The sequence below is a fragment of the Belonocnema kinseyi genome, chromosome 4, assembly GCF_010883055.1.
Source record: "Belonocnema kinseyi isolate 2016_QV_RU_SX_M_011 chromosome 4, B_treatae_v1, whole genome shotgun sequence".
NCBI lineage: Eukaryota > Metazoa > Arthropoda > Insecta > Hymenoptera > Cynipidae > Belonocnema > Belonocnema kinseyi.
The window spans coordinates 43,693,447-43,706,437 of NC_046660.1; the positions used below are offsets into that span (position 1 = coordinate 43,693,447).

General features: G+C 32.9%; 1 protein-coding gene across 1 annotated transcript; it reads right to left on the bottom strand.

The window, feature by feature from the left end:
* Positions 1-2,617: 2,617 nt before the first annotated feature.
* Positions 2,618-3,278, bottom strand: LOC117170868 (elongation of very long chain fatty acids protein F-like). The gene is made up of 2 exons (XM_033357912.1): positions 3,000-3,278; positions 2,618-2,872 (listed from the first exon to the last, which is right to left on the bottom strand). Exons 1-2 carry the CDS (start codon positions 3,276-3,278, stop codon positions 2,618-2,620), a joined length of 534 nt encoding a protein of 177 aa, XP_033213803.1.
* Positions 3,279-12,991: the final 9,713 nt, after the last annotated feature.

The window sequence follows — 12,991 nt, forward strand, 5'->3', positions numbered from 1 at the left end:
TTTCAAAATCCTGCAGAAGATCTTCACACTTCTCGACCATTGTGAATGAAGGCGAACGAGCATTGCGAATCATTTCTACATATTGAGCTTCAGTTTCAATTCGTTCTAATTTTTTCAGCTTTTGCTAATATGAGCCAAAATTCCTATCGCACTGGCAATAGGAATGGCCTCGAACTGGAAACACATATTTAATCTTGCTTTAAAAATAAATGGACAATAAAACCAAAAAATGAAACACTGTGTAGTTTTTATTTTGTCCCGGACATGAGTCTGAAAATAATGTTATGCTGTTGAACTTGTCTTTAGCAAATTCTTTTAATACCGCGTATTTGATAAAACTGCAAACAGAGTTAGCACCCTTCTTTACAATCCCCTCAAGAATAGGGAACATGTAACTCTGGTTCGTAGTATGTACATGTACGTTAAATAGAAAAAGCCATGCTAAATGTAGGTAAAACTGCGCGGACACGGGTATTTTTGGTAGTGGAAAATTCTGTGCAAAATCAAATTTACAGCATAGACTATTATTTTTAGAGTATTTGCTTTTTTAACTTCAAATAAATTTCAGCATTGTTTTTGTAATTAATTACTTCTTCGTTTACCTCTCCATTTGTCTCGTTTTTGTAGCAAGTATTGCACACGTCAGTTCTAGGTAATTTAAAACTGAAGCCAAAATTTCGGTTAAAATACTTAAAATAAGCGGTTTGACTTATTGTCAATTTAGCCCCCGTTTTTTCTTTATAATATTTTCCGAATAATTTGTAACGTTCCACTAGATTTAATGTAGGATTATCAAAATATTTCAGGTTAGTAGAATTTCGTTTGTAATGTGAACTGTGATGTGGAATTGATTCGCAATCATCTTCAATCACTTTCTAAAATTTTTTTGTTAATTTAAGACAACTTTCGCGTACTCCACCTGCCAATTTTTTTAAAGGCTGCTTATTTAAAATCTTTTTTTGATCATTTTAAACTCTTCTTTTGCCCAAACATAGAAAAGCACAAAAAAATTTCTTACAAATCGGAACATTTTCTTCGTCAGTAGGAAATAAATATATCTAATGAATTAACCGTCCTAGTTTTTCACCTGCATTCGTTTGGATAGGATCCTTGCATTTTAACAATCCACTGAGAAACACATTTTGTTCATTATAGTTCCCGAGATTCCAAAAATTTGTATGTACTTTTTCTCGTTGCACATTTGAAATCTTTTGGTAACATTTTTCTCCACAGCAGGATTCAATAGGTTTGAAAGATCTCTATGGGATTAGAATATCTTTAGTAATACCGTCTTTTTTAGTTTTAGACTTTGTAATATATTCTTTTTCCTAAAGAAATAACAAATAATGCTATTAACTTCGTCATTAAAAATTTAAAATAATTACTTTAGTCTATCTACATATTATATATAGTTTAGTAAAAGAATTATTTAAAAAATCAAGAATAAAAAAGTCATAAAATATTAAATTTATGATTAAAATTTATTTAAAAATTCTCTTGACGGTTTCCAATCGTACCTGATTTCTGGAATATTATAATGAGAGGCAAATTTGCAAGTTTCATTTGATTAATTTTGAGTCCTAAATCATTTTTATATTGTTCAAGGTGTTTTTAAAACTTTTTAAACGTTTTTTATGACGAGGGGTGGATATGTATGGCTTAGGGGTAGTTTTTGGGGAGCGTATTATATATTATCAGAGAGCAAAAAAATATCAACGAACTGTTTCCTTCAAGTTGGACTATTTTTAATTCTTTTTTCATACATATATATGTTCCGCTGCATAGATTCACGTGGAAGTGTAGTTTTAAGGAAATTATAAAGAGCGCGAAATTTTCAAGTGTCATGTGATTAATTTGAAGCCCTAAAACACGTTCACATTGTTGAAGGTAGTTTTCCCGGTTTGAAAACGTCTTTGATCACAGGGGGTGGTTGTGTAAGACGTAGGGGTAGTTTTTGGGAAACGTAATATGTGTCATCATAGAGAAGAAAAAAGCAAAAAAATCTCCACTTATCGTTTATCGCCACCCTTTTTTCCGAAGTTTAAAGAGCAAAAAATTTTTTTTTCAGCATAAAATTAGCCAAATAAAGCAAAAAAAGTATGGCGTATTCCATTTTATGATTTGCCATGGTGGCGGCGCTGAGTGAACGGACCTCAACTTTTCTCCAGAAATTACTTAAATTTTTTAGTGTTCTTTCAATTTAAAAGGAATACAACATTTAAAAATATGTAACAGCCCCAATGCAGTTATATATAGTAGGTTGCTTATCAGGATGACAGAATTAATGCTCAAAAGAGATGCGTTCAGATTTTGTAAAGCCTAATTATGTAATATGATTTTATAGTGAAAAAAAGCATTTTGTAGTGTCATGAGAGTTTCTTAAGTGCTGTTTTGCTAATAATAAAGGCAAAAAATACAAATAAATAGTTAATAAATCCTGGTCTATTTTTTTAAATTTCTGGGTCTACAAATTTTTTATATAAAAATTTTATGTATTATACAATTGTTTGTGTGAATGAGGATAAGGTATTCTGTCGATTCAGTGCTTTTCAGTTTGTATAAAAGACTTCCCACAATTATTATACAATTGAGAAATATTTGCGAGGCAAAAATATTTTCAGTGTCCTAGAGACATATAATTATTGAAAGTAGTCCTCATTGTTAAGGATGATTTTCTTCCCAAATCACATTGAATCTCGTGAATTTCCTCTTTTGTCTTTCTGGGATTCAAATAGGCTTTCCTGTAAAAGTGATAAAATAATAAGAAGTTTAAAAGTATATTTGGAATCATAAGAATAACCGGCAATTTTGGAACACTACAGGATGGACTGAGGGAGACGAAAGCTTGTAACAGCAAAAATACGAATTGTGCCTGAAAAGAAAAGAAAATTAAAAATATAAAATTCAGAATTTAGGTTCAAGAAAATCAGCAGATTTTACTACTTATTCGAAACCTGCATACATAATTTTGCTACAGAACAATAAAATATTTTGTTTACCATTTGTATTATGGTTATGTAGCGTTTGATGGGCAAAACTGCTTTTTTTATTTCTTCTATGCTACTCAAAAAGTAGCAGCTGTACATTATTACATGAACTGAACCGTTAAGGAGAGGATAAAAAACTGCCCTTCCTCCAGGAATATATCTAATGAATATCAAACCAAATAATATTGTACTTATATGATGATAGACATGTAGGAATGATATTTGGTTCTTCTTTTTTCTAAGGACAAACAGTACTGTTTCAATGAGGTGAAGTATTTTCAATAATACCATCTAATAACAAGCCCTTGCTACCTGCAAATCAAGTTCCATTTGAATATTTCACTAAATGTCTTGCAAATGAAATTTATTTATTATTATTTATTTATTTCTATGAAAATGATTAATTTTATTGGGTGTATTCATAGAAAAAGCCAACCTATTTTTTGCTGGGTCTCAATAACGGTTTAATATCATATCTAAACTAAGCTCAGCTTTTTTCTGTATTGCTACGGATCAAAATGATTAGATTCTTTTACAAAAAAAGGTGAAACATCTTCAGTATAAATATAATATTGTAGTATAATTACGTACTCTTATTGCATCGGTATTCCAGGAATAATCGCCTACATCACATTGCAACGCTGTTGCGTCGGGATAAACTGCTAAAAATTCGGATACTATGTAAGCATTTGAAAAGACTTGAAGAAGGTTGTATAGTCGGATAAAAGTCTGCAATTCGTATGCTGGTCTATCCTTCATGTATCGTGGACCATATTGAAACACAAAATATAAATAGCTGGCTATTATTAAGAGAGTAGGCCATATCCCGTGTAGGAATCCAATCAGGGATCCGGCCGGGTCCCAGCAGGATAGCCCCGCTTTAAGCCGGGCGCTGGTCGGGGAATCCGGCCGGGATCCGGCTAAAAACGTCACGGTAAACTGGTCGGATCCCGGCTTCAATACCGACCGGGATCCGGTCGGGTAATCCGGTAAAAAAGCGGTTAAGAAATGTTGCTGCAGGTGAGAAATTGGTAACTTGTTTTGTCTTTTAAAGCTCATCGTAAAGATTACGGTGAACTTTAAAAGTCAAATCAAGTAAACCAATTCTGGAAAGAAAATTGGAGTAGAATATAATTCCCTGATGATAGAATCTCATAGCAATTTCGAAGCCACGTGGTGATTGAAGGTTAGGAAGGAAGAAAGTAAAAACTGTATACACAAGACTATATTTTAATTAAAAATAATAATTATTCGCGCACTAAGTGGGGGGTTCAAACTAATTACTGAAATAAGGTTGATTTAACTACGAGTCTCGATTTTATTTGCGAATTTTGAAGAGACGACGCGGCGTGAGTGCAAGGAGCATTCTCGTTCCAGGGGCGAAACTGAAAATTACTTAGTGTCTATGCAGATGACAGACACAGCAGGCGCTATATATGGTGGTAAATTTGAAATTGTACAGGCTAGACATTGTCTGAATATAGAGAAGCTTATAAAAATTGCTTGATTTCTGTTGTTGCACATAGCAGAATCGGTAACAGTTTAATTTAAATTGTTAAATTATTCGAGAAAATTTAATGTTTTTTTTTTTTAAAGAATTTAAAAAAGATCATGTTTGTTTCACTGAACTAACAAATCTTTAAATTATAATTTTCAAATAATAATTCATCTAGCATCCATAATTACGTCTTTGATAATATCACGGCTCTTAAAAAATGTGTAATTTCTACAAAAACATTGACCTGACCAGTGCCCAGCTGGCTCCCGACCATGGCATATAACCAGGGTTGGCCAGGCCAGTAACCGGCCAGCCCCAGACTACGTGATTCGAGAAAAATGTAGCCCGACCAGCTCCCGTGTGGTTCCTGTCCATGAAACCCAGCCAGGGGTAGCCCGGCCGGGATCTGACCAGAAACCTTGTTGTATTAGGGCGAACCGGGGAAATTTCTACACGGGTTGCTTTCCATTAAAGGTCAATTTGTTACACGAGGGTCTGAGGAAAAAGATGATTTGCTAATTTCAAATTAAATGTTTACTTTCACGTTTATAATTCTGCTAAATATGAGCACTTTTATCAAAATTTGGGAACTTTAAGCAAAGAAACTCTTGTAATGAAAAAAAAAGATTTTCTGAATCCAAAAGAACTGTTTTTTTATATACATGAAAATTTCCTTGAATCAAACAAATTTTAATTGCTTTAACATAATATTTGCCTTTGGTGGTTCGGAACCCACCTTAAACTGTAGGTCCCCCTTCCACCACCAAGTAAGTATGTGGAGGGTGTGTAAAGGAATAGAGAAGGTGTAAGAAAAATGTAAATCCTTAGGGGCCACATAAGAAGCTTCCATTCCATAATATTTGCTTCACTAAACAAAAATTATTTGTTAAATGTAACAAATACTCCATCTTCCAAAAGATTTTGTTTAAACGTCCAAAAAACTTAGTTGGGTCTACCAAATATTTTTTGTCCATATTATAATTTGCAAATTCTATGGCGGAAACAATAAAATTTAGTATATTCAAAGTATTTGAATGCGTTAGATACAATTACGGTGTACAGTAAAGCAAAGGTTTATTAAATATCTGAAGATGATTTATGAAAATTTAGATTTACTCGCCCGACCGCCATCTTCTACTATGAAGGTTCTTCAGATTTTTAAGACACGTTTTATTTTTAATTTCGTGTTCATCAACAACTGTATTTTGGTAATTGTGAATTTTATTTTGTTAAAGCTTCTTTGGCTTTAACCAATACATTAATAGATCCCTAAAGAAAGTACGCAACTCACGGTGACGGATAAAATCTACGTAACTCGCGCTGACAAATAGAATCCGCGCAACTTGTAGGCATGAGTAGAAAATATGCAACTCGTGGGAACGGATATATTGTTTATTTAACTAGGCTAAAATAGTTTCTGACCTTCACAGAAAGAAAAGTTGACAGTTTCTTAATTTTTATTGGAAGGTAAGTATAAACGTCAAATAACCTAAAATACTTTGTTATAAAAAAGGAGCAGGTAATTTAATATTCCTAGAAAATGAAAAGCAAATATGCCAGTAATTCATTTTTTTAGAAATAATTAAGGAATATAAGGAAGTATAAGGAATGCAGGAATATAAGGAAAACACCATGGCGGGGCCATCGCAACGTTTCGCTGGCTCCGACATTATCCAAAATGAACTTTATATAGGTGCATTATTTTCGTGTTCATTTGTTAAAATTTGTGCAACCAACTTCAACCCCTAGAAACTACCCCCTGTTGAGCAAATGTCATATCAGATCTAGCACAACATACCGCTAGTCACGACATTATCCAAAATCAACTTTATATAGATGCATTATTTTCGTTTTAATTTGTTCAAATTTGTGCAACCACTTTCAACTCCTCAAAACTACCCCCTATAAGGAAAGCACAATGTCGGGACCAGCGAAACGTTTCGCTGGCCCCGGCATTGTCCAAAATCAACTGTATATGGGTGCATTAGTTTCGTCTTAATTTGCTCAAATTTGTACAACCAACTTCAACTCCTTAAAACTACCCCCTATAAGGAAAACACCATGGCGGGGCCATCGAAACGTTTCGCTGGCTCCGACATTATCCGAAATCAACTTTATATAGATGCATTATTTTCGTGTTCATTTGTTCAAATTTGTGCAACCAACTCACGACATTATTCAAAATCAACTTTATATGGATGCATTATTTTCGTTTTAATTTGTTCAAATTTGTGCAACCTCCTTCAACCCCTAAAAACTACCCCCTTTCGGAAAACACTATGGCGAGGCCAGAGAAGCGTTTCGCTGGAACCGACATTATCCAAAATTTACTTTAAATGGATGTATTATTTTCATATTAATTCGTTCAAATTTGTGCAACAAACTTCAACTCCTAAAAAACAACCCTCTGTTAAGGAAACGTCATTTCGGATCCAGCGCAACTTACCGCTAGTCCCGACATTAACCAGAATCAACTTTATATGGGTGCATTATTTTGGTCTTAAGTTGACCAAATTAGTGGAACCAACTTCAATTCCTAAAAACTACCCCCTGTAAGGAAAACACCATGCGGGGCCAGGGCAACTTACCGCTAATCACGACATTATCCAAAATGAACTTTATATGGGTACACTATTTTCGTTTTAATTTGTTCGAATTTGTGCAACCACTTTCAACCCTTAAAACTACCCCCTGTGCGGAAAACACCATGGCGGGGCCCGAGAAACGTTTCACTGGACCCGACATAATATTTTTCTAACAGGGGGTAGTTTTTAGGGGTTGAAGTTGGTTGCACAAATTTGAACAAATTAAGACGAAAATAATTCACCCATATTAAATTGATTTTGGATAATGTCGGGACGTTAACGAAAAATCAAACATTTAAACTTTTATCGTAAAAAAACTCGCGAAAAAGCAATAACTCCATTTTGTGAAAAACAAAATAAGATACGAAAAGAGATAGACTGACAAAAATTTTGCACCTAAAAAAGAATAGCAAATTTTTCAGGAATTACTTTTTTGTAGGATAAGTAGTTTTTTTTTTAAACAACATTGAAAATAAAAAAATTATATTTGAGTACAAGGATACAAGCTACAAGAATAAGTGAGGCAAAGTTTATTCAACCAAAAGATATTTGCAAATTTTTACGAGTTTTTTTTGTGGTAGTTGTAGTTTTTTTTTAAATCGTAAAAAACAAGATTCAAAATAAAAAATTATGAAAACAAGGAAATAGTAATAAGACTGTTTCAATTTCCATGCATATTATGAATTGTAATGTTCTAAATTTATTTAAATGATACATGTTTCAGCGTGGCTAAGAATGAAAATTTAAGCAAAATAAGAAAGAAATATTAAAGTTATCATGATAAATATAATTTGTAGTTTATTTTGCTTAATTTAAATACTGAATTTCAGGCAGAGGTGCATGAAAAATCTATTATATTTGATATTCCACGATTTATGGATTGGGTGAGATTGTTCAGCAAGACCCCTAAAATTTAAACTTACAATATGCACACCTCGAATGGTAAAAATTACAAGTTTGATTGTCGATATATAATAATATAAAAACGTCAAAAATCCTTATTAATAATCCCACGAATTATGGAGTGGGTGAGAATGTTCGACAAGACGCCTAAAAACTAGCCTGCCCATATGCACACCTAAAATATTAAAAATTGCAAGTTTGGTTGTCGATATTTGAAAATATATAAACGTCAAAAATTCTCATTTTAATCTCATAAATTATAAAATAGCTAAGAATTTTTTGCAGGACCCATTAAAAACCACTCTTAAGGTATGTACACATAATATCTTAAAAGTTACATATTTTATTACCAATATTTGAAAATATAAAAACAACAAAAATCCCCATTAATAATCCCACAAATTATGGAGTGGCTGAGAATGTTCGGCAGGACCCCTACAAACTACCTTTAAGGCCATGTAACGAGTATAACAGCTGATAAAGTCAGCCCTAAGATCAATATTTTTTCACCCATATTGAAAAATAAAAGTTTAAATAACGGGGACATTTTGTTCGGGAAATGTTAATAAATATTAAAGGATCGTTTGTGGCCTTGAAAAAAGTTGGAGGAAGAAAAAAAGTTTATCTATGAAAATAATTATTATCAACGGACGTATTTAGGTTTTGCAGCAGAAGTTTGACTTTTAACTTTCTCTGTCGGTAATCATGCAATCTGTATTACCCACAGATCCGTAGAAGTTCGAAGTTGTCAACTCGTTGTGATAGTTCTGCTTTGACACAGCTGATACGTATGTCAGACAAAATTTGTTTATTTGCATTTCAAGTGCAAACATTAGTTTTTTCATTAAATGTGCATAATGTTCGTGAGTTATTTTTGTTGTTTTGCCTCACTTTGATAAATATAAGACAAATAACTTGCCCATTGACAGCCTTGACAATTGCTTGCAGGGTTTTACAGCACGGTCAGTATTGCTCTAAAATAGGAAATAAAAAAAACTGTTTCCACAATTCTAATTATTTAGGACCAGAGACACATTTCTGCATCCTTTTATGTAGCGTGCCAAATTTTTAATAAGATATCTCATTTCGTGTGGACGTAAGTTGAAAAGAAAAGTTTCGAAACTTTTTTTTAATTTTCACCGGAACAAAGCTGAGACATTCATGGGATAAAAAGAGGATTTTTGACGTTTTTATATTATCAAATATCGGCAATTGAACTTGTCATTTTTAACATTTAAGGCGTGCATTTGGTAAGGGTGGTTTTTACGGGTCTTGCCGAATATTCTCACCCACTCCATAATTCATGGGATAATAAAGAGAATTTTTGGCGTTTTTATATTTTCAAATATCGACTATCGAACTTGTCATTTTTAACATTTTAGGCGTGGATATCGTAAGGGTATTTTTAGGGGGCTTGCCAAACATTTTCACCCACTCCATAAATCGTAGGTTAAAAAAGAGGATTTTTCACATTTTTATATTTGAAATATCGACAATCAATGATATCATTATTAACATTCTAAGTGTGCATACGTTAAGGGTTGTCTTCAGGGGCCATGCCGACCATTCTCACCCACTCCATAACTCATGGGACAAAAAGAGAGAATTTTTTACGTTTATGTATTTTCAAATATTAACAATCAAACTTGTGATTTTTAACATTTTAGGCGTGCATGTCGTAAAGGTGTTTGTTCTCTGAAAGGAAAGAAAATAAATTTCATTTTTACACATATACCATCACATAAGTACAGTATTAACCGGCTTGTTATGATCAATATAGAAGGAAGCAAAGAAGCCCTTCATCCCCTGAAACGCTACATAACTATTATAGACATGATAACAACGGTGAAATCTACTTACTTTCTTAACTTGAACCTCTAAATTACTTACATTTAACTTAAAGCCCAAATAAAATTGAAAAAAATGTCTTTCTATATAAAAACCCAAGTTTATTCTGTAACCCTTATTTTTGAAGGTGAAATATTTATTATTTTTATTATTATTTATCATTTATTATATTTTGATTTAGATTTTCAAACTTTTATTTTTTGAGTGAAGAAATTTGAGAAACGGTGCCCTATGTTTACTTACAAGTTTTTCATATTTTGATCAGAAGTTGACATATTGTAAAAAAAAATACATTTTTATTCACAGTTTACACTTACCCGCTTTTGCATGGAAGTACTAATTGTCCCGTTCCTGCATTAACTGTCCTTAGTTTCATTATCAACTAAACTTATCTACGTAAACGTGAGAAAGGTCGAAAATGTTTAAAGGACGCTGACGCGAATTTTAAATTCTTAACAATCCATATATGGGAAATGTGTCCTGCATGCATTGTATTTATAATCTGCATAATTGATGGTAGTTGTGCAATTCAACTTAGCTATTTCAATTAAAATTTGTCAGAAAAATGAAGACGAAAGACGGAAAAAATGAGGCCTCATCGTCCTCATTTCACTGGCAAATTTTAATTGAAACGGTTTTGTAAGCTTGCAGAACTATTTTTGAAGGTTTGAAGGGGTCTTCCCGAATATTGTCACCCACTTGGTAATTCATGAGATAATAAAAGAGGATTTTTGACGTTTTTATATTTTCAAATATCGACGGTCGAGCTTGTCATTTTTTAATTTTAGGTGTGCATGTCGTAAGGGTGGGTTTTAGGGGCCTTGCCAAACATTCTCACCCACTCCATATTTCGTGAGACAATAGAGAGGATTTTGGACGTTTTTATAGTATCAAATATCATTTTCATAAAAAAAGTCATGAGGATAAATTGTTCGCCTTTTCAATTACTACGAGTAGCCGTACATAGAATTTTTAATTCATGAAAGAAAAGGTCTCAACAATTTTCAAAATGCTCTATCGTTTTGAATTTTTATCCAAAATGGCTGGCTAACGAATTACACCTTCAGTTTTGGTCACTAAATGACTATACCAAAAGTAAATCCAATCTGCTTATTTTTTCGAAAGTTATCGTCCTAGGAAAAATCAAATACGTTCTCAAAGGAAAAATTTTTTAAAACAAATAGTAATGGTTCTATCTATGGAAAATTGGTTAAAAACGATTGACGACTTGTCACTTGTCAATTAATAATAATGCATATTTAGAAAGTTTTAAAACATGCCGTCTTTAACCTGAATTTGAAACAAAACTGCTATTTTGAATTTCTGGGCCGTTCTCAAATCTTATGTTAATTTCAATAGCACGGGGGCATGGATTAATGTTGCCAATTAAAAAAAAGGTTTATCTTCCCCAGAAACGAAAAATTTGGGACGAGGATCGATCACCAAAAATCAGATATCGAATTTTTGACCACCCTAGCATCTGCACTAGAATTTCTGAACGTTAAAATAACAGGAAGTTTTTAATAATTGCCGCTTAAACATTACTATTACTTTCTGTTCGTATAATTGAAAAATAATTTATTTCAGGATTATATGATTTTATGGAACTTCCCACTATAAACATACCCGACATTTCATAGTAGTAGTAATTGTACGTTTCGGCTGACCCCATTTTAATTAAATTTAGCACTGTTTTTTGTTAAAAATTGCTTCTCTATTAGACTTCAGTAAATTCTTCCGTGTATCTCTTAATTGTCCTTTGTTTCATTACAAACTGAACTTGAATCATTCGCAATCCATAGGTAAAAAAAAGTTGGGTGTGTACATTGACTTTAGAATGTACATAATTTACGGTAAATTTGCAATATTACAAAACCGTTTCAATTAAAATTTGCCAGTGAAATGAAGACGATAAGGCTTCATTCTATTCTGTCTTTCGTCTTCTTTTACTGAGAAATTTTAATTGAAAAGGCTAAGTTTAATTGCACAATTACCGTCAATTATGCAGATTGTAGAGACAATGTATGCATACAAAATTTCCTACTAATGGATTGCTAACAATTTAAAATTCGTGTCGCCGTTTTAAAAAAATTGTCGACCTTTCTCACGTTTACGTAGATAAGTTTAGTTGATAATGAAACTAAGGACAGTTAATGCAGGAACGGGAGAATTAGTACTACCATGCAAAAGCGGGTAAGTGTAAACTGTAAATTTCCATTTAATCATATCATCATGAAATGAATTATTTTTCAATGAAAATTCTAAGAATAATTCTAATAAATTAAATTGTTTGGTTTATATTTTAAAATAATATTTTAATCATTTTAGGAGGAAAGTCCATTTGCTGGCAGGACTAGATTTTCTTTGCTGTAAATATATTTCTGCTATTTTAATAAAATGCATCCAGTAAAGTTGTAAAATTATGTTTAAATGAGCAAAATTTAAACTTAGTTGGACCGGGATTAAAAAAAATGCGTTTGGTTTGAAATATGTATACTTCTCATAAAAATAGGAAAAATTGCTCAAAACAAGCCAGTTAATACTGTATTTATGTGATGGTATACGTGCAAAATGGAATTTCTTTTCTCTCCTTTCAGCAGACAAAGATTTCAAAGATTTAGGGTAACGAGTGTCCACGTTGATTCTAGCCCGACCCCTCCCCCGTCTCCCTCATGGATAAGCGTGGAATTTTGCCATACGCTACACCCCTAAACTGTCCACGTGGTATATGGATGGCCCCTTAATTATTCTCAATAATTTTACGCAATAACAAGTTCATTCTATACTGGTACTTGAATTTGGGCCTAGTTTTGGTTATGGCCTCCGATATAAAGCCAGGCACTCCAAACGTAAACATCAGAGCCGAAATAACGATTTATATTGGATCTTGAGGTATGACGCAATCTGATGCAACTAACGCGCTGAGTTCGGTCCTGCTTTTCTTTGTAACACCTGACTGAGCAGCGTCTTCCTTTTCGGGCATGAAACCGTTAGACAGCATTAAGTTTCGGAAGACACAAATTCAGTTAGCTGAAATCCAAGTACTAGTGTACCTGCAAATTAGGTTTCAGGTAATTGCACAGGCTTGCAAATAATAGGGTCATGTAAGTTGTTGGAAAGTAGAGGCTCATTTCCGCAGTTAGTTTTTACGTAGAATCTGAATTCAGGGT